General features: G+C 39.1%; 1 protein-coding gene across 1 annotated transcript in view; it reads left to right on the forward strand.

The window, feature by feature from the left end:
• LOC103253747 (nectin-3-like) overlaps positions 1 to 11,649 on the forward strand; it is a gene marked incomplete at its 5' end in the record, with an annotated part of 91,812 nt that extends 80,163 nt beyond the window's left edge. Inside the window, 2 exons of the mRNA XM_008051987.2 lie at positions 10,417 to 10,479; positions 11,311 to 11,649. Of these exons, the coding sequence (XP_008050178.1) occupies positions 10,417 to 10,479; positions 11,311 to 11,490 (243 nt within the window). The remainder of the gene's footprint in view (positions 1 to 10,416; positions 10,480 to 11,310) is intronic.
• Between the last annotated feature and the right edge of the window lie 14,720 nt (positions 11,650 to 26,369).

Here is a 26,369-nt window from a genome sequence, read left to right on the forward strand (position 1 = left end):
TACGCTTGTGAGAACATTGTCATTCTTTTCTCCTTTTCTTCTGTGTTTAATACTTTAAGTGTTTCTTGTAGAGGTTGTCTAGAGGTAGTATAAGTTCTTAGGGATTGGATGTCTGGGAAAGATTTTAATTCTCCCTCACTGATGAAGCTTAGCTTGGCTGGGTAGGTTATTCTTGGTTGTAGTTGTTTATCTTTGAGAACTTTGAAGATTGGGCTCCAAGCTCTCCTAGCCTGAAGGGTTTCTATAGATAAATCTGCTCCTATTCTAATTGGTCTTCCCTGGTAGGTAATCTGACCTTTTTCTCTTGCTGCCTTTAGGATTTTTTCTTTTATACCAACTTTGTTTAGGCGAATTATTATGTGTCTGAGAGTTGGTCTTCTCATTTGTTGTCTTGTAGTGGTTCTCTGAATCTCTTGTGCTTGAATTTTCTATCACTGATGTGGGAAGTTTTCTTGAATAATTTCATGGAATGTTTGTTCCAGGGTGGTCTCTGTCTTTCTTTCTGCCTCAGTGAGTCCAATTACTCTTAGCTTTGGTCTCTTGAAGTAATCGTTCATCTCTTGAAGGTTTTGTTCTGTCTTTTTAAGCTTCTTTTCTATGTTTTTGACAACTGGGGTTAGGTCTGTATTTTGGTCTCAAGCTCTGAGATTCTTCTGCTTGACTAATTCTGCTTTCCATGTTTATTAGTTTGTTATTTATTTCAATCACAGTATTCTTTACTGCTGTTATTTCAGTTATCAGCTCCTTCCTATTTTCCTCTTTTCTTGCCTCAATTCTTTTTATTCTCTCTATTAATGTCTTGATTTCTGGGTTTGTTGTATGTGACCAGTCATTCTGGTTGTTCTTCATTGTTTGCATTCTGAAGTCAGTCTTCTCAGTGTCTTACCTTCCAGGGATCTCTGTGAGACCTATATTCTTCTTTTGGCTTTTCTTCATTTAATCTGGCCCCGTCTTCTTTAATTCTGTTGTTCAGGGTTGGAGGGGTTGCTTTTACTTCTGTTTGTTCAATCTCCTATTCTTCCTTATGTATATCCCCTGGCTTTCTTCAATTCTGGAGCTGGACTGTAGGTTAAGGGCGATCCTTTTTTCAGTTTTGAGGTTTAATTGAGGGGGGAGCTGTGATTCAAAATCTGTCTGCAGATCCCAGTATTCACCGACAGGTGTATGGATAATCTGGAACCCACTTCCCACTGCCTTGCAATCTGTCCATGCAGTGGGGTTATAGGTTTTCTCCCTGAAAGCAAATGAGGTAAGAAAAGGGAAAAGAATGGAGCAGGGAACGGGGGGAAGAGGAAAATAGAGAGAGAGAAGAGTATGAGGGAAAACAGACAAACGTCCCAACTAACATATGAAGAGACACAAAGACAGATATGAGTAAAAAGAAAAACAGCAACAACAAACAAACAAACATAAGAAAAAACTAAAACATACAATCATACACACATACAAGCTAACCAGCCTTCTTATTGGTGTACCATTCCCCCGTATAAGGATGAGTTCTAAAGAGAAAAAATGAAATAGAATAGAATAAAGTCAGTAAACTAACAGAACCAAAGCAAATATGAAAACGTTATTGATAACAGTAAGAAGAGAGAGAAAAGGGGGAAAAAGATGGGTAAGACAAACAGATGAAGAATTAAAAAAATATATTAAAACAGGGAACCAACCACACTCTGAGACTTTTCCTTTAAATCCATTGTCCTTTCACCTCTGATTTCTAGCTCTTATTGCAGGCTGGTGGAGTTGTCCACAGTCAGGGTCAATTGATGTGGAGGGTGGATCAGATCTGGACTGCTGCCAAATCTGCCACTCAGATCTGACTTGTGTCTATCTAGCATGGGGGAGGGCTTCTGTCCCTCCCATTTTGATGTTACCTTGGATCCCAAGCTGGGAGATGGGCTGAGCTGGGAGGAGCTGATACGGCTCCAGCTGATCTTTTTCTGCTGCAACCCGAGACTGCCCGGCAGTGCAGGCCAGCGTAGCACTGGGCTACTTAGGCCAGGCTGGGCGGAAGTCAAAAGCCGCCCAGGGCAGGAGGGAGCAGGCAACAGTAGTGGTGGTGGCAGCTGCTGCTTTAGCAGTGCATGGGAAGAACTCCAGGAGCCTGGCTCCTGGTGAGGGGGTGGGGCCTGGCAGCGGAGGTGGCGGTTTCAGTAGTGTGGTGCTTTGGGCAGGGCTTCGAGGTCTGGGAGCCATGTGTCACCTCAGACAGGAGCGGGGCAGGGGGTGGTGACTAAAGCAGCAGCTGAGGCAGCGTCGGAGCAGCCAGTGAAAAGCAGGCTGGCAACCCCTGAGGGAGAGCGAGAGTCCTTATGGGTGTTCTCTTTCGCGGAGGGTCTCACGGACCAAACTGCCCCGGCGTCATCTTCCTGGAAGTCCCCTAAAGTTATGTTTAGAGACAGTTTTTTTTTTTTTAACATGAAGAACTTTTTCATAATATTTCGTATGGTACAAATCTATTGATAACAATTTTTTTTTAGCTTTGTCTGAAAATTTCTTTACTTTTACTTTTGAATATTTTTGTGGGATATAAAGTTTGTTTGACTGTTTTTTCAATTAATACCTTAAAACTGTTGTTGCATTGTCTTCTGTTCTCCAGTTTTGGGTTTTTGGGGTTTTTTGTTTTTTTTTTTTCTGTTGAGAAGCCAATGATAATGATTATTTCTCTGTACGTACTGCATCTTGTTTTTTCCTCTGAATACATCTTTGATTTTCTCTTTATTGTCGTTTTTTAGAAATTTGATTTTTGGAAGGTACTGGAGTGGTTTTCTTTATATATACTTTTTGGGGGTCCATTGAACTTCATAGAACTACAGGTTTATATTTTTTTATAAAATTTGGAAAATTTTGGCAATTCTTTAAATAATTTGTCTACCCTTCTTTCTGTGATTCCAATTACACAAATGATAGATTTATTTATATTCTCCTATAGATTGCTAATGCTGTATTCAATGCTTTCAGCCTTTTTCTTTATGTTCTTTTGTATTGACTGTTTGTACCTTTAAGTATACAGATTTTTCTTCTGAAGTATCTAATCTGCTAATAAGACCACCAGTGACTTTTCTATTTCACATATTTTCTTAATCAGCTCTAAAGTTCTCTTTGGTTCTTTTTTATAGTTTCCAATTCTCATATTGGGTTCATTGTTTCCTTTATAGTCTTAAATATATTTATAATAGCCATTTTAAAGTTCTTGTCTGCTAGTTTCATCATATCTGCCATGCTATTGTTGGACTGTCCTCTCCAAAACTCACGTTGAAATTTAATTGCCATTGTAAGAGTACTAGGAGGTGTGATCTTTAAGAGCCCTCATGAATGAATTACTGCTGTTCTCTCCGTGGTTATCTCAAGAGTGGGTTAGTTACCTCAAGAGTCCAGTCCCCCATTTTCTGTCTGTCTCATGTGCCTACTTGCACTTCTTCTTCTACCATGGGATGATATGGCATGAAGACCCTTGCCCAATGCTGGCATCTTGATATTGAACTTCCCAGCCTCTATATGTTAATAAACTTCTGTCATTCATGAACTATCCAGTCTGTGGCATTCTGTTATAGCAACACGAAACAGACTAAGGCATGTCATTTCTGGTTTAGTTTCTATTTACTTTGTTTCTACTTTTCTCATGGTAAGTAAGTTTTAATTGGATCCTGGACATTGTGAACGTTAATCTTCTGGAAGTTTGTCTAAGCTTTGTTAGAGTGATTCTAGAATAGCCCATTCTCTAGAGCTACATTGACCTTGCTCCTAAGGTAGGAACCTGGGCCTCTCCTGAATGTCTCACATGTTGGCTGGGTGGAGCATGTTACTCAACTTTAATCAACCTATAATTGTTATGATAACAACTCTCTAGAAGATTTTCTTTTTATAATACTTATTCTTTGGTGTGCATGCACAACCTAAATTTCAGCCAAGGGAACTCTCATGCAGTTTTCTGGAGCTTTTTCTGTTAGAATATTGCTCTTCTTGAGTACCCTGTTTCACAGATGTCAGCTGCCTAAACTTGCCTGAATGCTGAATTCTGTCTCCTTAGCTCAGTAAGACCCTGTGCTCTTCTTAAATTTTTCTCTCCTTATGCCAGCAAAAAAATGAGGGGTATCAGAGGATAACCGTGTGTATGTGAATGTATGTGCATGCTTGTGTGCTTGTGTGTGTGTGTATGTGTGTGTGTGTGTGTGTGTGTATACTTGTGCTTTTTCCCATTCTCTAGAATCTCAGTCCTATACAGCAGTTGTCCAGTGTCTGAAACTTGTTTTATATATCTTGTGCATTTTTTATTAGTTTAAGATAGGAGGGTTAGTGTGGTATTAGTTCTCCATCGTGACTGGAAGAAGAAGTAAAAATGCATCACTTGCCATTATAAGGAAGAAGCGTTAGGGCAAGATACGTTGGTAGAAACCTTTTAAAACGCCTTGTGGAGACATAATCAAAAGAGAGAAAAGGTGCCAACAGATGCAAAGCATCTTGCAAAGAAAAGATCAGAAGAAGAAGAATAAAGGTCATAGAGCAAGGACTTAGCTTGGAGAAAATGACTGGGTTTTCTGTGACCCAGAAGTTCTAGAAATCTCTTCATATAGAGTTCAATGGAACATAATTTCGACATGAATCCTAGGTTTCAAACCCTGAAGTCTTGATGAGTGGAAAAAAATTAAGGGGGACAGTTCTTCTGGTCAATAGTAGAATTGGAAGAATAACACAAGCACAAACAAAAGTGAACTAAAAAGAAAAGAGTAATATAAAATGTTGTATTAGCAAAGTTTCAGCATTTCTTGACAGGCATAAGATGGCAATATATAGTAACTTGTTCCATTTTTTTCTACTGGACACGAATTCAGGCAGAGTCAAAGTAATTAAGTAGTATATTCATTATTCATGCATTTTTCATGTAATCTGTACTCTTTCCATAAAAAATAGTGAGTGCACATTAAAATTCTATGCCTGGTGTTCCATGGGTGACAATGGAAAGTTACCCAAGGTTGTGACAGGGAAGCTTGGCAAATACTTGAAATGGGAAGCCAGCAGTGGAGGACAGACACATGAAGTGTGAGGTTGTAGGATGTTTGGTGTATCTTTCCTTCCAGCCTTAGAGACTAAAGGAAAATAGGTGGTCCTTTAGCAGGAAGATCATGAGTTTAAGGTATTGTGTTAAGCTAAGGTTTGGAGAGGTAAGTTAAGGACCTTTGAGACTTTATGATTAAAGTTTTAAAAGATATTATCTTTTCATTTCTCTTTTAAGATAGGAGAAGCCTGAACATGTTTTTACATCAGAAGAAAGGACAAGAAAGTAAGAGAGCTGAAAATTAAGGGAATGATATGCAAGTTTTAGTAGATGTCGGAATGATTTGCTGAAGTGGAGAGAAAGGCCAAAATGGAGTGAGGTAGAGGTATAGAATGAGCCATTTTTATGAACATCTAAATCTCTCAAGGTGATAGTCTAGCAGAGTAGAGAAGACAGTAGTCTAGGAAAGGAAGACTTCTGTGATCCTAACAGACGATAACTAGAAGTTCTGCTCTCACGAGGCTTAAGAAAATCGAGGAAAAGGTAGATGTCAGTTGGTGCTAGCAGTTGGAGGTAACAGGTTAGGGAAAAGTTTAAGAAAGTAGGAGAGTGTGTTTTAAAAAGAACAATGTTTAAGGTTTATAAATCACAATGGAAGACTTGAGGTAAAGGGAAGTATGGTTCTAAGGAAGGAATTACAGAGCTTTGGGGGGATGAAATTATGAAAGTAGAAGACTAAAGAGACTTAAATTTGGCACTGGGGACAAATAGATGGAACTGTAGCTAGATGGTTTTCCACCACCAGAGCAAACAGTGTTCAGAGGTTACTATAGGCCTCGTGACAACAGCTCAAAATCTTAGTTCTGTCGTCACTGAGAATAAACCTTAACAACTCGAAATCTCAGCTCATGTAATCTTTAAATATTATCTGTATGGATACAAGCTAAAATAGAATACTAAATTGGGAAGGTTCTGGTTTATTTATTATGTCAGAGGAGTTCACACAATGATTATATTTGTACCTTATAAAGTACTCTTTGTACTTTTCATTAAACTGTTCTATAAACCTAAAACCACTAAAAAAATTTTTATTAATTAAAAAGTTAGTAAATAAAACATTTCAAGTGATTTATGAATCAACAGAAAACACATACTCATCTGCCATTAGATTAAAATAAATGTTATATAATGAGCCAATGATACAAAATCTTGTTAGAGGTTATATGTCCACTCATTAGCCCCATTTCCCTAATGTCGGCCCTTCCCTAGAGTGTGTGGTATCTGTATCTATATAAATAATTTGGTTAAATATTGTATTACACAATTCACAAGCTCATGTAAAGGTATTGGGATTTAATGAAGACAGGGGTCCCCAGCCCCCAGGCCATGGACCAGTATAGGGTTGCACAGCAGGATATAAGCAGTGGACCAGCAAGCGAAGCTTCACCTGTATTTACAGCTGCTCCCCATCACTTGCATTACTGCCTGAACTCTGCCTTCTGTCAGATCAGCAGCAGCATTAGATTCTCATAGGAGTGTGAACCCTGTTGTGAACTGCACATGCTAAGAATCTAGGTTGCGAGCTCCTTATTAGAATCCATTGCCTCATGATCTGAGGTGGAGCTGAGGCAGTGATGCTAGCGCTGGGGAGTGGCTGCAAATATAAATTAACATTATCAGTGAGGTTGACTGCACATCATCCTCATACACACACATAACTGCTGCCTTCCCCATACGTGGAAAATCTGTCTTCTATGAAACCGATCCCTGATGCCAAAAAGCTTGGGGACTGCTGATGAAGATTTAGACTATGGGATAGGGAAGAAAACTTACCCATTTACTTATTGTCCAGTCAGTGCATGTGAAGATTGTTTGTAGTGTCCAGGAGCCATTTTTTTCTGTTCAGGTCCGGGAACTCTCTCTTTGTCTTTTATTGTTACATGTACCACTTCTAATTTTTTTATTTCCTTCCATGAAAAAAAGGTAGCAATGTTATTACTCATAAGTCTGTGGCTCTTTGAAATCTATTTGTAGTAAAACAAAATAGATTATTTGCTTCTGTAGTTACCAAATACTATTACCTTAATATTGGTTATATTTTACTCATGATACTGCATTATTGGGGTTCCAGAGATTTAAAGATTGTTACTGCAGTTGGTTGATGATGACCCAATGCATGTCTTACCTAGAAGGTTTGGGAAAGTATGAATGATCATTTATTTTCTGGTCATGTTAAATGTACCATCTGGAAATTTATAGTGTAAACATAGAATAGTACATCCTCCAACCATATCTTCCCTTGAACTCTTGGCCATGAACACTGTTCCTAGAGTATACTCTGTCTTCAGTGTTGACTATACCCCCATTTTCCCCATTCAGCCACTAGTGGGGAGGAATAGACAAGGGCCATATTTGTGGGCACCTTTTATTATTGCTATCAAGAGGCTGTTATGCTCAGGATTTATTTTTCAATTTCTTTTCACTTTTCTACATAATTAAACTGTTAAGCAAGGAACAGGAACTACTACCAGAAGTCTTTGGTTGCCTCCATTTGGTAGATACTGTGTATTGCTTCTTGGAAGAGCATCATTTAAATTGCTTTTCCCTTCTTCAAAAGCATCAGACTTAGAAATTAAGTCACACTTGAGGGACTACTGAAGAAAATGGTGTAAGCAGACTGTGGCATGTCTTTGTCAGAGATCCCTTGATACTGATAAAAGAGTGGGTTCTGATGCTTTTACTGACTTGTTCTTCTAAGGATACTTCAAGTGGAAGAAAATGAATTTGTAAATAAAATTTTTTAAAAGACATCCAGATACCTCTTCAAAAAAGTGGATTAACTGTTTAGTGGCTTAGAAAATTCACACTTGCTTTCTCCACAGAGAAACTTCTAATTACACTGCCTCTTGTCAAACTAGGTACAACAATGAGTGATGTAGAATCGTTTCTCAATGATCTGTGTTAATGGAGGAAGAATCATCTAAAGCAGCAAATAAACTAAATAAAATACTTTTAATTTAAGGTATTTTTTTCCAAGTCTGTTTTCCTCGGACCAGGACTAGCCACATAATTCCTGAGTCCGCATGCAAAATAAAAACGTAGGACTCCTTGTTCAAAAATTAAGAATGTCAAGATGGTGATATTAGGTACCTAGGTTGGGGGTGGGTGAGAGGCTTATCTTCCCTGAGACATTGTTTCTAGGTACCTCCAGATGCACCATGAGGGCAGGGCAGGAGCTCCTGAATCAATGCTCAGGCCCCTGCCTGGATGGGGAGGGCAGCTGCAGTCACTGGAAGGAGGACCCGGAGGGGGGCCAAGTGGGACCCTGGGCAGCAGACTGGGGAAGAAGCAACCAAGAACCAATTGAAGACAAGCAACAGGAGGCAGGATTCCTGTGAACAGAGGCTATAAGTCCCTGATGACAAAAAAGCCCCTTTGTCTCATTAAACCACTTACTTACAAAGCACAGATTCACAATAAGATTATTCAGAAATCTTAGATGGCAACTGCAGAGCATTAAACCCCAAGGGTCCTCCCTGTGTGAAGGGTCACACATCTATGACTATCCCTGCCTTGGACTTCGACTAATGTGTACTGTTAATGTCAACTGATCATATCAACAGCACCCTAGAATGAGACTGAATATGATATTTCATTCATCTTTCCTCTATTCGAATGAACTTGTCACATACTTTATAATATGGATAACCTTGATATAGGATATCAAGAATTAATGGTATCATATGATTCCAATAAATTCATTAACTGTTGACTTCTTACTATTGCACAAGCCCAGGCCAGGATAGAGAGTTGGAGAAGGATGACTGTCTTAGTCTGCTGCAACAAAATACCGTAAACTGGGTAGCTTATAAACAAGAGAAATTGACTTCTCACACTTTTGCAGACTGGGAAGCCCAAGAAGGCTCTAGCAGATTTGGTGTCTGACGAGTGCCTTCTTCCTGATAGATGGCTGTCTTTTGACTGTAACCTGATACGAAAGAAAGGGAGAACTCTGTCTCTTCAGCACCTTATTATCTCTTCAGCTCCTTATAAGGGCACTAATCCCATTCCTGAGGCACTAATCCCACCCTTACAACCTATTTACCTCCCAAAGGCCCTTCCTCTTAGTTTTAATTAGGTTTCAACATATGAATTGGGCGGGGGTCATTGAGACCATTAGCCGTGGCCAAACATGGCTCACTATTTACTGGTGTTGAAAGATATAGACATTAGGGACTATAAAACAAGACAGTTCATGATGTGTGCTCTAATAGAGGCACAAACAAGCACAACAGGAGAACTGGGAGTACAGAGATTAACTTTGACAGAGAATGTGGAAAAACCTTGTGGAAAAAAGAATGACTTTAATCAGACCATGATGGATGGGTAGAATCTCTACTGCCAGAGGTTGACAGGCAAGCCTTCCAGACCCAGGGACATCATGAGAAAGATAGTGAACATAGAGCTCGGTGATAGATGTGCCTGCACATGGGGACATTCAGGCATTCTTTTATTATGTTCATTGAACATCTGTTTTCTAGATACTGAGCCAGCAGTAGGGATATTAGAATCTAGAATTCGGAATTACACAAAGCCATGTTTGAGTCATAGTTTACCACTTGCCAGTTATGTGACTGGAGACACCTTACTTAACTACTCTGAGCCTCAGTCTTTGTAATCTATAAAATTAAGTTAGTGATTTTGTAAAACTATTTATAAGGATTAGGTGAAACAATGTTTGAGGAATACTTTAACTGGCATTCTCAATATAGTAAGGAGACAAACAAGGAAACAAAAATTGTGATAATAAATGCTAAGGCAGCATAGGAAGGAGAGTGCTGTCTGCCTGAGGGTGTTGTACAAGGCTTCATAAAGGAGACGGTATTTTAACTGGGGTCTGAAAGGAAAGTCTGTGTTTGTAAGCCAGAAGGAAGCTGAGAAAATTTTATCTTAGGGTGTGGTTTGAAAATCATGAATCTCCCTTATAATTATAATCTGTAAGGGGGGAGGGTGGGCTGGGGGAGGGTTGGGGGGAGTAGCAAAGAAGGATGGCCACGTGTATTTATATGTCTGTGGATAAAGATAAAAATAATCACAGACCAGTTTTGCCTGATTCAAAGCAACAGACCTTGTATGCTGAGCCCTTCCTTATAGAAGATGTAAACAAGTTCACACAAGAGCTTCTGCAGCAGATATTCTCTGTATTTTCTTCTTTCCAGAAGTCAGGAGCCAGGAAGGAGAGTCAGACAAACTCTAAAAAAAAATAGTTTATTTTCCCATCATTATATGGAACATTCTGCTTAGGTGGTAGGCATTTAACAAACACAATCGGCTCTTTTAAAAGTAAGAGTCTTGTGGTATTGGTTGATAATGTTTTATTATGTGCTTTAAAGTACTTGTCTTTTTGTATCTTCTTCCAGACTGAACACTTGCCTTTGCAGACTCAGTTCAAAGAAAAAGAAGTTGGTGGTCTTCAGCACTCTGTAGGTAACATGGTCCTGTTGTGGGTCTTAGTCCCGGTGGAATTGGTGGCCCATGTGATTATTAAAACATATTTAATTTTACAAAAGTTCATTTTATTAATCTCTCCCCTACTTGACTGTCTAAACTATTTTTAGGTAAAGTCTTTAAGCTTGTTTACTCTAGAAGTAATCTAAAAATTAAACTAAAAAATACTTAGAAGTAATTAAGTTTTTTAAAACCAGTAACCAAGCAGAGGGGTCCATAACAGGTGCTCCACAGAGCATCATGGGGAATTCATTTTGTAAGTGTCAGCTGTGGCCCAAGGTCAAGCCAGAAAGAAAGGTCAAGGCAAGATAATATTTTTGGCAGAGTTTTCTTATTCTCAGTTTTTGTCAGGCATATGGTCAAATGCCAGTTCATTTTGCTGTGTCCTTTTCCTGGTTTCCCAGTGCTGAATTTTGAAGTTTCTTTTTGTTTTGTTTGAGTTAATTCTGTTTAGCTTATATTTTCATTTCAAACTTCAGCCTTGCTTGAGAGACACCTGAAGTTTTTACAACCCCGTTTTCTCCAGTTTATCTGTCCTGGTACCAACTTCACATTCCAAACCCTGAAATTCATCACAGTCCCCAATTTTGTATTTAGGAGTTGCCACTATTATTATTCAGGTATTGTAGGCAAAAGATGACTGGAAAATGATAAGCTGTTGAACTTTACCCTGTCATTTGATAGCTTGTGTGGTAAGGAATCAGGGACGCAGACTGTCATGAATTCTGTTCTTGCCTGTTTCTAGCAAAGGGCTAGAAAAACGCCAACAGCTACTCTGCTAACGTAAGCAATGTTTGAATTTTTAGAATGGACCAAATAGCAGGAGATTTGACTATGAAGATGAGAATCCAGTGGGGGAAGATGGGATTCAGCAGATGTACCCCCTTTACAACCAGATGTGCTACCCAGACCGGAGCCCTGGCAAACATCATCAGAGAAATGACCCTAAGAGAGTCTACATCAACCCGCGAGAACACTATGTGTGATCTTTCTCTTTTTCCAATGGGTATTCTAACGAATGTTTATTCTTAAATTGAGGAGAGAAACTGAGGCCAATAGTTATTGCATTCTTGCTCATATGAAACAGTCCCTGTCTAAGTGTACTGGAAATCTCGATGAATGACTTAAAGACAGTAGTGAACTTCCTTCATTAAGGTTTCTTAACCACCAGCTGTGTTTGTGAGCTTGACTATAGTTTTGTGTGTTTCTGTGAAGATGGTGTTTAACTACTAACATTTGGCCTACAGTGCCATGTTCATTTAAAAGTACAGCATCTGCCAGTGATGACTGCAGTCTCCAAAAAAGAAAGGCTCCAGCTGGTACTATTAACCTCGTTGGGTCTCAGGCAAGCTAGCCTGTTCATCTGTAATTCAAACAGGCAGAAAAATTAGTTCAGATTCCATTTCACTAATTATTTAGCTGGGATTTAGATTTCCCTGATACACTTAATACAATTACAATACCTGTGTACAAACAGAGGCCTGAGGAAAGAGGCAAAATTTGCTCTTTATCCAAACAATACTACAAAGCAGTTTAAACCTTAAAACCTGTTGGTTCCTTTTAAACCCTTGCATTCTTGTGATATATGTTCCTTCTTGATCACTAAGGTCTTGAAGGATATGTATTTCTTGCTCTTATCGGTCTACCGTTGACTAGCTAGGTGCAACAAAGCTTCTTCTCTTGCTCTGTCATTGTTCCCACAGTCCTGGTCTTTGCTAGCCAGATTAACCTGTTTCCCACCTATTAAATTTCAAAAATCCTATCTAAGTAGTATATACCTTTAGCCATGTCCCTCCTTTCTCTAGTATTATACATGACAAGCTCAGTTTTCACTGCTTAAATTTCTTTCAAACTAATCCCATCCACACAGGTTTTAGCTACCCTTCTGCATTCTACTAAGGATCATCTATGTTTTATCTACCTCAGAAAAGCCTGCTGGAAAATCACTGGGAAATTACTCCTGCTCTAAAAACGAGGTGAAAAATTTGAAAACTTAAAAAAAGAAAAAAGCCATTTCAATATGGCTTGTGTTTTAAGCCCACATGTTCTTTTTCCCTCCACCCTCGCTTTACCTGATTATCAAGAGTAAAGAGATGCTAAAAAACAAATAATATAGTAACTTATTTGCCAGGGTATCCTGCAACACTTTAGTGCCTGCAAATGTCTGTCTTCTATTTTCTCATCTCCTTTTGCCAACTTTCCATCACTGAAACTGACATTAGTAATTAAAATGGGTGAGCAGAGATGGAGGAATCACAGTTCCACGTGCAAATGTACATCACTCTCCCTTGCATCTCAAGGGAAACGCCTTTCTCTGTGTTCTGGAAGATTAGAGGTATGTTACAGGTACAAAAAACACTACAAACTAGTCATATATTAGGAAAGAGTGGCTTACACATGAATAATATCTATTTCCAGCATAAACTTCAAGGGGAAAGGAGAATGTTTGCATAGAATTCTAATGAGATACCAAAGATTCTGTATGATGTATGTTGTGCTGGCTCTAGCTCTTATTTGTGTATTTGTTCCCACCTTTTTAGTTGCCATGCTTTGCCAGACAAATTATCCAGGTGTTGTTCTACAGCAGTAATATACTCTTCCCCAAACACCTGGATGACCAAAAATTCTGGGAGAAAAGATGCTTAAATTTTAACTCACTGCTTTAGCTAGATAATTAGCAAGTTTAAACTCCATATCTGTATAGGATCAAAGGGTGATTTCTAAGGTCCTCATCGCAGTATCACAGTGCTACCTTGGAGTTGAAGTTTACTGCCCTTTGTAGCAAAGAAGATATCAGCTTTATTACTTGGACTACCACAAAGTTAATATAACTTAAGGTATAGGAATTCTGGCACTTGTTTTTCAAAAGGAAGATGACTGTGATCAGAGCTCTCCTTTATAGGGAAGTGTTTCATAAATACTGAATGTTACAAAGGCAGTAGGGTGGTGGCTGCATCAACTCCTTTAGAAAGCTTTAAAAGTATCTTACATGTTGAGGATGGTTTGTAGGGTCCTGCTGGAAAGCAGTTGGTTGAATTAGCTTCACAACAGTGCACCATGGACCCAGGGGAGTAGAGATGTCTTCATTTGCACCAGAGAAAGGGATTTGAAAGCATGGGTCTCAGGAGCGCTTTGGCCTGTTTTTAGCACCCTACCATGAGGAACCTACTGTCTACCTTTTAGCCTTCTCTATGTATTTATAGAAAAGAAATTTCAGGATGTAGTTACCTCTCTTGTAGTCAGTGAGTTCAATATCTTCTTTGCCTTTCTGTCAGCTATGATATTTCTTTAACAAACTTGTAGATTTTATAACTGTTGGCCCTTTACATGGGTCACATAAGCTCTGTAATAGCTTATCTTGGTGTCTTCCATCTGCTCTCTCTAAAAACCGGGCTAAATAGAAAGGAGCTTTAAAAGGACTCCTCAACCAGCCCCCTCAACCAAAAAAAACACCACCCAGAATTAGCCTGTTGATCTCTAAATTTGGAGCCTAGACTACTTGATGATGTCTTTTAAATTTGGAAGTTAGACTGTGAAATGTCAGTGAGTGAGATGTTGTGATATCTATAGCTGATATTAGATACTTTTGCCATAACTGGTTTACTAGAACACTGAAACAAAAATAAATTCCTACTTATGGTTGCAACTTTGCATTTCAAGGTGGGCTATGCATGCTTACCCTAAACACACAGCCCTTTTTGCCTCTTCTGTAGGCAGCCCAAGCTCCAGGATTGTGCATTGTTGCCACAGTAGCAGTTCACTAGGTTCTTTGCACACCACACTAAAATGAAACATCTGCACCACCTAGGATTGGCCTGACATCCGTCAATGAGAATGATTTTCTAGGACCTCTTTCACAATACATAGAGTAGAGCCTTCTTTCAAGCCTCTTGTTCCGCAGGGTATGCAGGATAGATCATTATATCAAGAATCAAAAGAACAGGTACTCCTGGGTTCACCCCTTTCTAACCATGAAAACTTAGGCAAGTCACTTAGACTGTCTGGGATATCATTTTTCCCCATCCATAAAGCAAAGATAATATTACCTTGCCTTCCAACCTCTCAGAATTGTGGTGAGAGTTAAAGAAGATAATAGTGGATGGGAAACTGGGGAATTGTACATTTTCTTCAAACTGACAAATGCCTATGACTCTATTGTTGTATATTGAACCTAAACTTCCAGTGCCCTTGCCAGCAATTAGAGTACCATAGTGTCCCCAGAGAGAACCAAGTGACAGCATGAAAATTTCAGTTTGACTGAATTTGAGTATAGCCAAGTGCGAGTGGCAGATGTTCCTATTACTGTAACAAATATGTGTCACGGGGAAAGCTTGTTATCTGAATCTTAGCCTTTTAAGCTTTACCTGGAATTAAAAATGCATGTTGCCATTACCAGTGGTTGCTCTTATCTTAAAAATTACTACTAATAACAGCGAATATATTGAGTGTATGTTGCAGACTGGATTCTAGGGCAAGTACATAACATGAATTATCTCATGGAATAGGACGAGGTTCCTGGTTTCGTCCTCCTCCCAGGAGTTCCTGTGGAGATAGGCAGGCTCACACTCCCATGCTGCAGAATCATGCGTCATGCTGAGCATCAGTCAACTGTTATTTCTTTCATATCTGCTTTTGTAAAGTGGAATTAGGGAATATGGATTTTTAATTTATTTTTAAAGCAGAGGTATAAGGGGGTACATGGAATAAAGCCACAAGAAAGGTTGATTAGGATGAAAGCAAGTACATATGTTCATTTTTTTACTGAGATATGATAATCCAAATGCTCAGAAAGATACATACTCATATTCATTAAATTGCCCATAACTACAAAAACAGCCAACCAAATAATTAAAACCACTCCATCTCAGTTGGTTCAGTTTTAGTGGGCACAAACTTCTCACATCCCTTCTTCAACTTAGTTCTTTGATATACTCATTGTCCTGTTTGTTTGTTTCACCTTATTGAACTCCCAGAGGTGGTAACATTCATAGAGAGGGCAGCTGTGGTAAGAAAGCCGGCTTTGGTAGAAAGCCAGAAGAATGGGAAGGCATGAAGTAGAAATGCCAGGGTCCCCACCTATGACTCAGCTTCTCCTCTTTCTGTGCTCGACTGACAAGACTCTTTTTTCATTCTTGGGTTATTTGCATACCTTATAGGAGGAGCAGGGACTTCCATCCTGTAAACTGAAAACTGCTATTGGCAAGCTTATTCAACGATAGACTGACTGGATTAATATTGTTACACCTGTAAAAGTATTTGGGTTTCCTCCACTCAAGTAAAAGAAAATGTGGGCACTCACAACTCTGAGGTGGTTTTGGTAGCCTTCAGTAAACAGTAGTGTGTGAGAGCTGTATCTCACCAGGTGCATCGTCTCACTGAAATCAGGTATTAGACCAAGAGCTGCATCATGCAGTTTATAAGCAAGCAGGCACCAGAACAGTCATCCAACCTGCCCTGTAAGTTTGAAAATGTTCCAACTCTGCCCTTTTAGACAACCCAATATCATCCTGTCTGAAAGAGTTATCAGAAGTGAATCCAACAGTATCCCAGCAGATTCGATCAGGTGAGTGAATTCTAGCTTTGACTTCTAACACAATGAGCTAGGAATCCAAAGTCTATTAGGCTTGCTAGATTCTTAAATACTGCTCAAGGAAGGGCTGGAGTGCCCTGCAATATTTAGGCCAATCAGTATATCTTTAACACCACTAGTTTGACAATCAGAAATATTTACTTATTAGCAAAGTCTCTGGTGTTAAGCTACAGATAAAGCTTCTGTGGTAGTAGCTTCTGAGTAACTAGACTTTTTTTGTTTTTTCTTTTTCAAATGCTAACAGCCTTGAAGGGGTATTCCTGATTAGGTTACTTAACATGTTAACCAACCTATGATTGGTTAACATACGCCAAAATAATTTAAAGAAATTATATAAAATGTAACAGAATTTGTAAAGGATTTCTCAAGTTATCACACTGTGCTAGTGTGGGGTAGAGGTCTTTACTGCTCTGAAGTCAATAACGTGATGAATAGAGTTGCACTGGCATATACCCTTAGTGACTGCTTTTCTTAGGGTAATATGTGGGGGGTCTTTTTAAAATTTGAAGTTCAAAAATCATTTTGCAGTTCACATGTGCAAGAGAACCCTACATCTGCAAGCATCTCACTGATGCAGGCACATTTTACTATATTTTCTTTAAAGTTATCTTTGCTAAGAGGTTAGATGCAGGAGCAGAGAGGCCACATTTACCTTGCTGACTGAAATACATAAAATATTAGATTTATTTCTAGTGTATTTCCATTATTGATTTAGTTACTGTCCTCTACTCAAGCTTAAGTTTGATTGTAGAATAAAAGAGAACATCAAAAATTCAGAACATCAAAAGTTTTTGTTAGTCATTATCATTTGGTACAATGATGTAGTAGTTTCCTCTAACTCTCAGGGAGAAACTACCATTGACGAATAAAAACATTCTCCATTCCACTGGTTAAGAAAAATCCATTCCCTTGATCCAACCCAAAGAATATTCCAGTTAGTGTTTGGGGGGGAAAAGGCTATGTATGATATGTATCAAAGGACATACCTCTCTGCACCAAAAAGTGCTAGTTATATTTTGTATCCTCAAACTGTGAAGTTTATGATTAAATTCCTGAGTTTCAGAGGAACAAATGAGTTGAATATTATTGCCATGTATATTTATGGAAAACAACATCTCTATGAGTTGAAAATAGGCAGGGTCCTGTCCTCTATAGGTTCCCATTCTATAGCTCTGTTGTGCCACTAGCACACAATTTATACAGGCGGCATGTCAGCTGGACCTAAGGAGATATATTCTTGGATTTATCATTGCCATCCCAAACAACCTTTATTAAACAAAACCAGTTTTCTGAGATATTTTGGTCTTTTGCTGCATGAAAGGTAGGAGACAAAACAGTTGCCCTCTTGCAGTTTTTCCCAGTACTACCATATAAAGTTTCTGAAATCAGTTGCCCTATGGCCCAGCAGGACCCTTGGTACCATGACCTAAACTGGTTGTATTTATTATCGTGTCATGGGATTTGACTATGAAAGTTGATTAGAGGAGACCTTGAGGGAAAAGTTCCCTGGGAATCCAGAACATCAAATTTGCTACACTGGCTTAGAGCTGTGGCCTATCCTGCTGCAGATATGTCTGACAGCCATGAAGAGATGTTTTGTGTATCTCCTCCAGAGGTTAATTTTCCTTGATAACTCTCAGTGGATCCATGAATATCAAGAGTTATACAGGATTTTCCAAGTGACTGGGCACCATTTTCTTGATTTTCAGTATCCTTTCCGATAAAGACCAGTATTTTCAAAAATTCATCCTGCCATATTGATCAAGCTAAATTACATTTCTCTTTCAAGTCTTATTGATGGCTCGTTGCCCATTATAGTTGAACTAAAGGTAACAGCAGTTTGTCCTAAATGCATTAGTTTGCACTTGGCCACACCATGGCTCATTTTTGCCTCTGCCTTTTCCCACAAGGTCTTGGAGAACTGTGTCTATTTTCTTCAGCTAAGCATTTCGATACACAGACAAGTGTTGGTCATTTTAGGTTTCACTGTATACTTGAAATTCCAAGCTCTTTGTAAAACAGTGTTAAGTAGCTGCTGTTGCTACTGGATCCCTGGATTATTCCACTTGTCATCCATGAAAGTTCCTGTTTATTCTCTACCTTCTGTTTCTGTTTCTAAGCCAATGCTTTAAGACATAACATCTGCTCCAGCCTGTTCACTCTCCATGTGGTCTTAACCTCTTAACTTCTGTTCTTCTTAGTTTTATCCCTTTAAGTGCTTTCTATCTCACAGGAGTTTTATGAGGGGGAAAAAATAAGATGTTCAAGGGTTGTCTTCAAGAGAGAGCCTTCTTTTAAAGTGATTTTATTAAAGCCCCTTGGCTTAGAAATTAGAAACTCTGTATAGCTGTTATTTTTTCCCATATTCTTGTTTTGCTATTTTTATTTCTGAAAAGTGATCTGTCTGATTCTGGTTTTAGCTTTTCTCATTAACCCTTTTCACACTGAAATATCTACCTTGTTCATGCTCTAAACCTTTTACTTATGGAGCTAAAACTAATTCTTCCACAATAAATCCCAAATACTGCTATCATTAAACAAATTAGTAGCCTCCACAAAGAAACATCTGCCTCTTCCTACAAGAAATCAGACACTAATGAGGTTTCACTCTGGCCCTGGCAAGATCTCACCGAGTGCCTTGGTTTTTTCTGTGTAAACTGAGGTTAATTCGGCTATTTCACAGCACCCATATGTTGTGAGTCCTGACTAATAAATAGTGGAAAGTATTTTGTAAATGTCTTGTACTATATCAATGTGTAATGAATAATCTAGTGAGTCTTTAAGTAGAATTGTCTTCTAGCTCAATTCAGAATATGAATTCACCCATTGTTTTCTAAGGAAATGTTTTACTAACCTGTTCTTTTTTTAATAGTGAAAATTAGTTTCCAGTAATTTGAACTATTTTTATTTTGATATATAGAAGTGATAAATAGTATATATTTTTACTTGTCAGAAAATACCCATGTTATGCTTTTTAAGTGTTAAAACTGAAAAGATTACATAACAGTGTAGTTGGGAAGGGAGGATGATTCTAGCTCAAATGTTGCAAAATACAGAATACAAAAATTAGCTTTGAATTTGAGATTTATTATAAATAGTAGATGTTAATGTGGTGGTTTTTAGATATTTCTTATTTTTAAATGACCAGAAATTGTCTTTTATTTTTGCAGTTTTGAACTATGTGGTCATTTACATGTCTTGAATAAAGTTTTTATCTAAGGTTTTTCATTCACATTATTATCAATAAATTATAAAACACATGTAAAAATTAATAACCTAATTATGTGACTGTAAAATGTAACATTTAAAGAACCTCTTATGGCAACTGTAAGTTTTTATACTTGAATCTTTTGGGGAAGTTTTTAAAAATAGTAACAAGCTTTTATGCTTCAAGCTGTGTTGGAAATGTTTTTTAAGTGATAAGTTACATATTATTGTAATTACCTAAAAAATTGATACTATTTTTAGTGAAGCTATATTTATCCACTTAAATATTTGTTCTTCATTTCCTGATTAATCCTTAGGAGTTAAAATGTCCTTTTTAAAAAATGAAGTTATAATGGTGCTAAGTGATCATTGCAAGTTTTATTTATTCATCCCCTCGCCTCCCTCCCCCTACACACCCACAAAGAAAAGTTGGTATCTATAATGGATTTTCTGATGTTTGTTTTGGGGTTGCTTTGCTGGTATGTGAAATTCCAAAGTCTTAAGACCTCTTTTTTTTTTAAATAACATTTTTTGAAGATACTATGGAATTCACCCTTTTAAATTCAGTGCTTTTTAAATGTGTTCACTATTAATTTCAAAATGCTTTCATCACCCAAAAAGAAACCAAGTGCATTAACAGTCACTGCCCATCTACCCCTCCCTCAAGTCCCTGGCAACCACCAGTCTCCTTTCTGTCTCTGTGGATTAGCCTATTCTGGACATGTTATATAAGTAGAATCATATGCTATATATAGCATAATATTTCCAAAGTGTATCCATGTTGCAGCATGTGACATATATTGCTGAAGAATATTGTCATTTTTATCTATTTGTCAGTTGGTGGACATTTAGTTTGTACTTTTTGGAAATAGTTATGAATTATTATGAATACTGCTATGAGCATTTGTATACAAATTTTTATGTGAACACATTTTATTTCTCTTGCATATATACCAAGGAGTGGAATTGTTGGATTATACGGCAACTCTATGGTTTCACCTGTTAGAAACTGCCTTTCAAAGCTGCTACACCATTTTATATTCCCACCAACAGTGTATGTGGGTTCCGATTTCTTCACATCCTTACCAACACTTGTAATTATCCATTTTTTTTTAACTTATATCCATCCAAGTCTAAAATTGTATCTCATTGTGTTTTTTATTTGAATTTTCCTGGGCGCAATTATGTTGGTTTGCTTGTTTTCTACAACTCTAAGAAGATAAAGGCATCCTTTGCTCATAAACTATATAGAAACAAGATGCAGGCTGGATTTGGCTCACTAGCTAGCTAGCTCTCACCTAGAGGATAAAATTAGTAGACATTCATTAAAGTAAGCACCATAAATACATTCTATATGTGGAAGGATGTAGAGGGACACATGAGCCTGTTAAAAGACATGAATTTGAATCAATCTCTGATTTGAAATTCTTGTGGGTTGGGGTGAATAATATCTTTGCAACTATTTTTGTACATTTTCTAATTTGAAAAATACAGTCTTACACAGATCTATATTTTTAAAAAGATAGACATGGAAGATTAAGTAGAGTGCTGATAAATTAGCTTGCTGGAGGTAGAGTGCTGATAAATTAGTTTGCTGAATTAAAAACAACAACAATAAACATGACTTTCATTATTTGCTGATTTCCATGGTGAACCTACTTCCACTATGGCCAATTTTAAGCTACCAGTATGACACCGCTGAACCTGAAGTTAGGAAGGAATGTGCATAATCTGCACCTGCAGGCTGGGACCAGCACACCAGCACTTGTCAGAGACGTATTGATAATTTAATCAGAATTAAAGACATTACTCCTAAGGATTGATCAGGAATGAACAATTTCTTCAAGGCTGTCGTTGGTCTCCATGCCTACAAGCATTCAGTGGGAGGGAGAATATTTGCCCCTTACCAATGTATTATTAGACTCCCCAAAAGTATTTGGCCTTTTCTCAGCCTTCATTACTATGAAATCATAATTACATTTCCACAAGGTAAAATAAGTACACGAACATGCACACTCCTGAAAATGTAATAAAAAATAGTATCAGAAAAAAGGCAAAAGCAACAAGGGAGAATATGTTCTGATCCATCCAGAAAACCTCCTGGAAAATGTATTTTACTTGGGTATTGAATAAATGGGAGATGACCATGTAACCGCAAGAATATATTCCACACATGGATGCTTTGTCCAAGTGTGCAGAAGAGTCAAAAACAGTTGGGGAAGATTTGCCTCAGTGGCTAAGTATGCAATAAGATCAGTTATCGTGCCTATGAGTTTCTTCTTTCCAGAAAAACTTCTTTCCAGAAAAAATTTCAGGAAAAACTTCAACTTTAGATTTGTTTCCACCAAAACAGCACAAAGCAAGGGGGGAAAAATTTTTTTTTTACACCCTCTGAAATTGCTGCAGGAAAACTCTAGAAAAATTAGATGGTGAATCATCCAGAAAATAAGCAGTTTCTATCTCAAAACTTTAAATAGTCCTTTGAAATTCTGGTCTACCATGTTTCCAAATTAATATTCATGTACCGCATTTAAGAATAACTGAGAACTTCTTGTCCAGTCTTTTGGGGCTCTCCCATCTCTTCTAAGCCCTTCCCTTCCTACTGGTGTTAAAGCCCAAAGTTTAGTGAGGCATCGGTGCATTTGACCTATATTTGTCAGCCCAAATCAAAGCAAGGAAGTGGCTTCACTGCATAGGAGTTACTTTGCTTGGTGTAGAAGGGGTGGAGCTTTTTACTGCCAAGAGACATTGATAATTTAATCAGAACTTAAATTTGCTGATTTCCTACGTAGGAATATGCAGGGCAAAGGGACTTGAACAATCTGAATTATCATATTCTTTTGGGGGGACTAAATAAAAAGCAAAGCCTTTTCTAAAATGCAGTGGACATTCCAGCACAGGTGTGCCCTGCTGTGATTCAGCCAGACTTCCTGGATTCCATGGATGCTGCTTCTTTCCAAAATCAGTCTTGTTATCTTTGTTAGAGCACCTGTGCATGTCAGGCTGGGTGTTACCATGCTAGGATCTGCACCAGGGTGGGTGCCCTATACCCCAATCCAAAGCATCACTACTTGTAAAGTAGTGTGATGTGAAGGCAGGGCCTGTGGGATGGTGGCATTGGTGTATTTTCAGGCAATCTAGTTTTCTCCTGCACTTGGCTTACAGAAACGTCTGCCACTGCCTCATTCTTGATTCTGGCTACAGAGGATCCCATTCTCTACAGCTGTCTGCAGCAATATTCCCAGATGTGAAAGATGCTGCCTTCAGGAACAGAAGAGGCCTCCCAGGCCTTGGACTTGTTTATTCATGGTGGAATGTGTAAGATACAATTTTTTTTCACATTAAAGAAAACATTCCAGCTATCTCAGGTCACTGGACACTTAAACATTTTACTGACCTGTCACACCCTGAACTCTTGCTAGGAATTATCTGCTACCCTCTGGAGTATAGTGTCTTGCTAGTTTTCCAGTCCACCCTTAACCACAGGCCAAGGACCAAGTGTGGGCATTGTGCCAGCTATCAAGAATGTCAATATCTTTGGGGAAAGTGACAAGTGAATCTTCAGGGTTCCATTGATTACCAGGTCTCCATATGTCCCCACTCTAACAAAGGGAGGGCATAATGGTACTTAAGGACTCCAGCTATTACTGTCAGCTTGGACCCAAGAATCCTTGAAATGTCTGTTTTCCCCAGTGTACAGTTGCCTAAATAAATGGCCATATGTTTCTTTGCACAAGAACTTGGGGTATTTTTATCATGAATACTTGCTGGTTTTGCAGGGTCCTTCATCACAGGGACCTGTAGTCATTCAGTTATGGGTCTGAAAACTTTCAAGTCCAGAAACTGAACAGAAGATCTTGACTTTTTATCAGACTCCTCATCGACAACCCCTCATTTCTTCTGATGGTACAAAATGAGGCATTCTCCTGTTGCCTGTCCATCTTTTTAATCTCTGAGAGGCAATGTTCTAATTCACGGGTTCTGAAACTAGCTTGCATTAGAATCACCTGGAGAGCTTGTTAAACCACAGATTACTGGGTTCCATTCCCATTCAGGTCTGGGAGGGTCCTGAGAATGTGTATTTCTAAGAAGTGCCCAGGTGATGCTGATGCTGCTGGTCCAGGGACCACTATAATCATCTCCAGAACCCTCTGCAAGTCAGGCCCCCTTAGCTGCCACTCCGACCTCTCTGCTCATTAAGATAATTGCACCCACCTGGCTTGCTTCAGGCAGTTACACATCATTACCTGGCCCCTGTTCTTTTGGGGTCCTATCATCACTGTTATCACCATTTGAGATCCTTTCATCATTGCAGAACATTTTAGGGTGTCTGGAGTCCCTCCCATCTGCATATTCCTTTGTGCCTTTCTGTGGAGCATAGTCCTTTGGTGGGTTTTCCGGCCTCCCATAGTATATAACATATCCAGAATAGCATGTCCACTTTCCTGAGCCTTTTAGTCTTCCTCCATTTGCCAAGAAAATTCTGGCATTTCACCTTCACTTAGTATGGGCCATTGCTTTTTCCATGCTTGTAGGAACCATTCTAAGTATCAAGGCAACACCATCTCCTGGAAACCTTGCCAAGAGTAAATCCTGTATCTCTGGAGGGTGCTCCCAAATCAACAAACTCTTATGTTCCAATTCTTCTTGGTCAAGCAGGATCAGGATCCAGTCCCACCTGTACTACCCTGGCACCTGCCAGTATATTTTGGCTAGGACAGGCAGCTTCTTTGGAGTAGAGTGCTTTTTTTCCCTTATCAGGCCCAGAATGTCCTGGACTAATTATGACTTAATCCTACTTAAAAGCCTAGTTACCAGGCAAGAGGTGGGGGGATATCTGAAAAAGGGTACTTGTTGTCTTGAGGGAAAGAGACTGCGTTGCTTTCAGGCAAGAGGGAAGTGCCAACTCTAAGTGGGGAGGATAGGTCCCTTCTGCAGGCTCAGAGAATTCAGGATTGTAAGGTGTACAACAGCCTGATTTTCCCAGAGCTGTCCTGCTTTTAGCACTAAGCATCCCACATCACAGGAAATCACCCAGTCACTGGTAATCCTAGACTGTTCATCACCCTAGCATTCTGAGGATTCAAAATTTTCAAGGGTGTTTTCAGATCTTCTCATCTTAAGTGTTGGGGGTCCCACTTTCCCTTAATCAGGTTGGAATGGTTAAGTATTTAGCTGTATCTGGAAATCATCACTATTTTTAGTTCTAGATGTGAACCTCAACTCTTCTTAGCTGTAGGATATGACAGCCTCTTTGAAAACCACCAGGAAATCCTCTGGCTCTCATATTTGGCTCTCAGCTGCCTATTAATTTGCCTGAAGCTTTTTATTAAGGATACCAATGGCCCTCAGGAATACTCGTGTAACTCCATTGTCCTTATGGGAACTATTTCTCCCTTCTCAAACACCTGATAAATCTCACTTGCTAGTGCATTCTCTTCCATAGCTATATCATTCCATTTCACTATCCTGTGGATTCACCTTGTGCCAGGGGAGGACTGTGTTACATGTCAAGAGGCTGGTGATTCTGCTCCAAAATCCCATCTTATTAGCGACTTTCTAGGACCACTCAAATAAATGGTTGCAGGTTGGGTTCTCATGAAGCAAAAGTGGAGATGGAGTTTGGCATGCAGGGTATTTTTCTAGAGATGAACACCTATAGAAGGGATGATCAGGAAGCAAGATTGAGCAAAATAATGAAAGAACTGTGATGCATGTCCACAAAGCCTTGACCCATCCCGCAACAAGTTCAGCACATGTAAGGCCCATCGGTCCCACATTGGGCTGTAATGGCCGGGCTTGTATACCCCACCTCCCTCAGTCATTGGATGTGAGCGGCCCTGGGAAGGGCATGTCCTTGGGTCAAGAGCCCCTCTGCAGCAGGGTCAACCCCAGGTGCTGAGAGCTGGGGCAGCAAGTCCTTCCTTGAAGAGGGATGTGGGCAGCGCTTTTCCATGTCTTCCACACCAGGGAAGAAATTGAAAGAAAAAGGAGTTACTTTCCTTCTGATGGGCTACTGTGTGTTTTCATTTAAGTTATTAACTTATGTTTCCTCTCTGCATTTTCCCACTTTCATTTTTTGCAGTCAGCATAGTTACCTTTTGTTTCCTCATCTCAAGGGAGATTTCCATCACTTTCTGAATTTTTCCTCAGAAGCTAAATGCCATAGTTCCTTAAAGAGAAAGCGATTTTTATCAAACTTTAAGATGCTGCATGATAGAAGGTCCACAAGACATACAAACAAGCTTGTCGTATCTTATTTCCCCATATATGTAGCGGAGCCTCAGAGGGAGAGGTTACTGGGTAAATATAGAGACAGAATTGTCCTGTGTTAGGCCTAGTCCTGGCCAAGACGCTGGATCTGAAGAGACACCTGGTCTGACACAGCAGTAATTTCCAGTTGTCACCCTACCACCATCACCTTGGTGCTGTGTGGGACCACAGGACTCTGACACAACTCCAAACTAGAAAAGGTAAGTGGAAGAACATTGCTGCAAGTAAAGCGCTAGATGTCCAGTTCACCTGGTTGGATGGAGACATAGCCTCAGAAGAAGTTGACTGGAAAATAAAAATCAAAAGATGTGGTATTTCTTGCACACCAAGTGTATGGACTGATTCAAACCTGCTTCCCATATGTAAAGGACTCTGTCATGTCAGTTCCCCTATCCCTCCCTCCCTCCCTTAATCAGTCAAGTTCTCTTAGCCTCCCAGTTCCTTCCACAGAGCCCTTCTTTCTTGAGTCCATCTGAACCATGTATCACCAGATGATGCTGAGCGTATGTTAAGCATTTGGTACGGAGCCTCCCCCCATCTCAGAGCATGAACAAACCCACACTTTCCCCACTCCCATCCCATTTGCTGCTGCTTGCATTGATCTGACCTCAGTTCTAGTCCCACAAGAGTCTATTTATAGCAGCACGTTCGGACAAAATTTGGCCCCCATCCCATTCTTGGTTTTATTTTCAATTTTCTTTCACATTCCTTTTCCTTTTCTTTATATCACTCACATCACATCTTTTTCGTTCCTTATTTTCAATTTATCCATATGGAAGTTTCTTTTACATTTCT

Source organism: Carlito syrichta, unplaced genomic scaffold (assembly GCF_000164805.1).
Source record: "Carlito syrichta isolate Samal-C Ts95f unplaced genomic scaffold, Tarsius_syrichta-2.0.1 Scaffold250111, whole genome shotgun sequence".
NCBI lineage: Eukaryota > Metazoa > Chordata > Mammalia > Primates > Tarsiidae > Carlito > Carlito syrichta.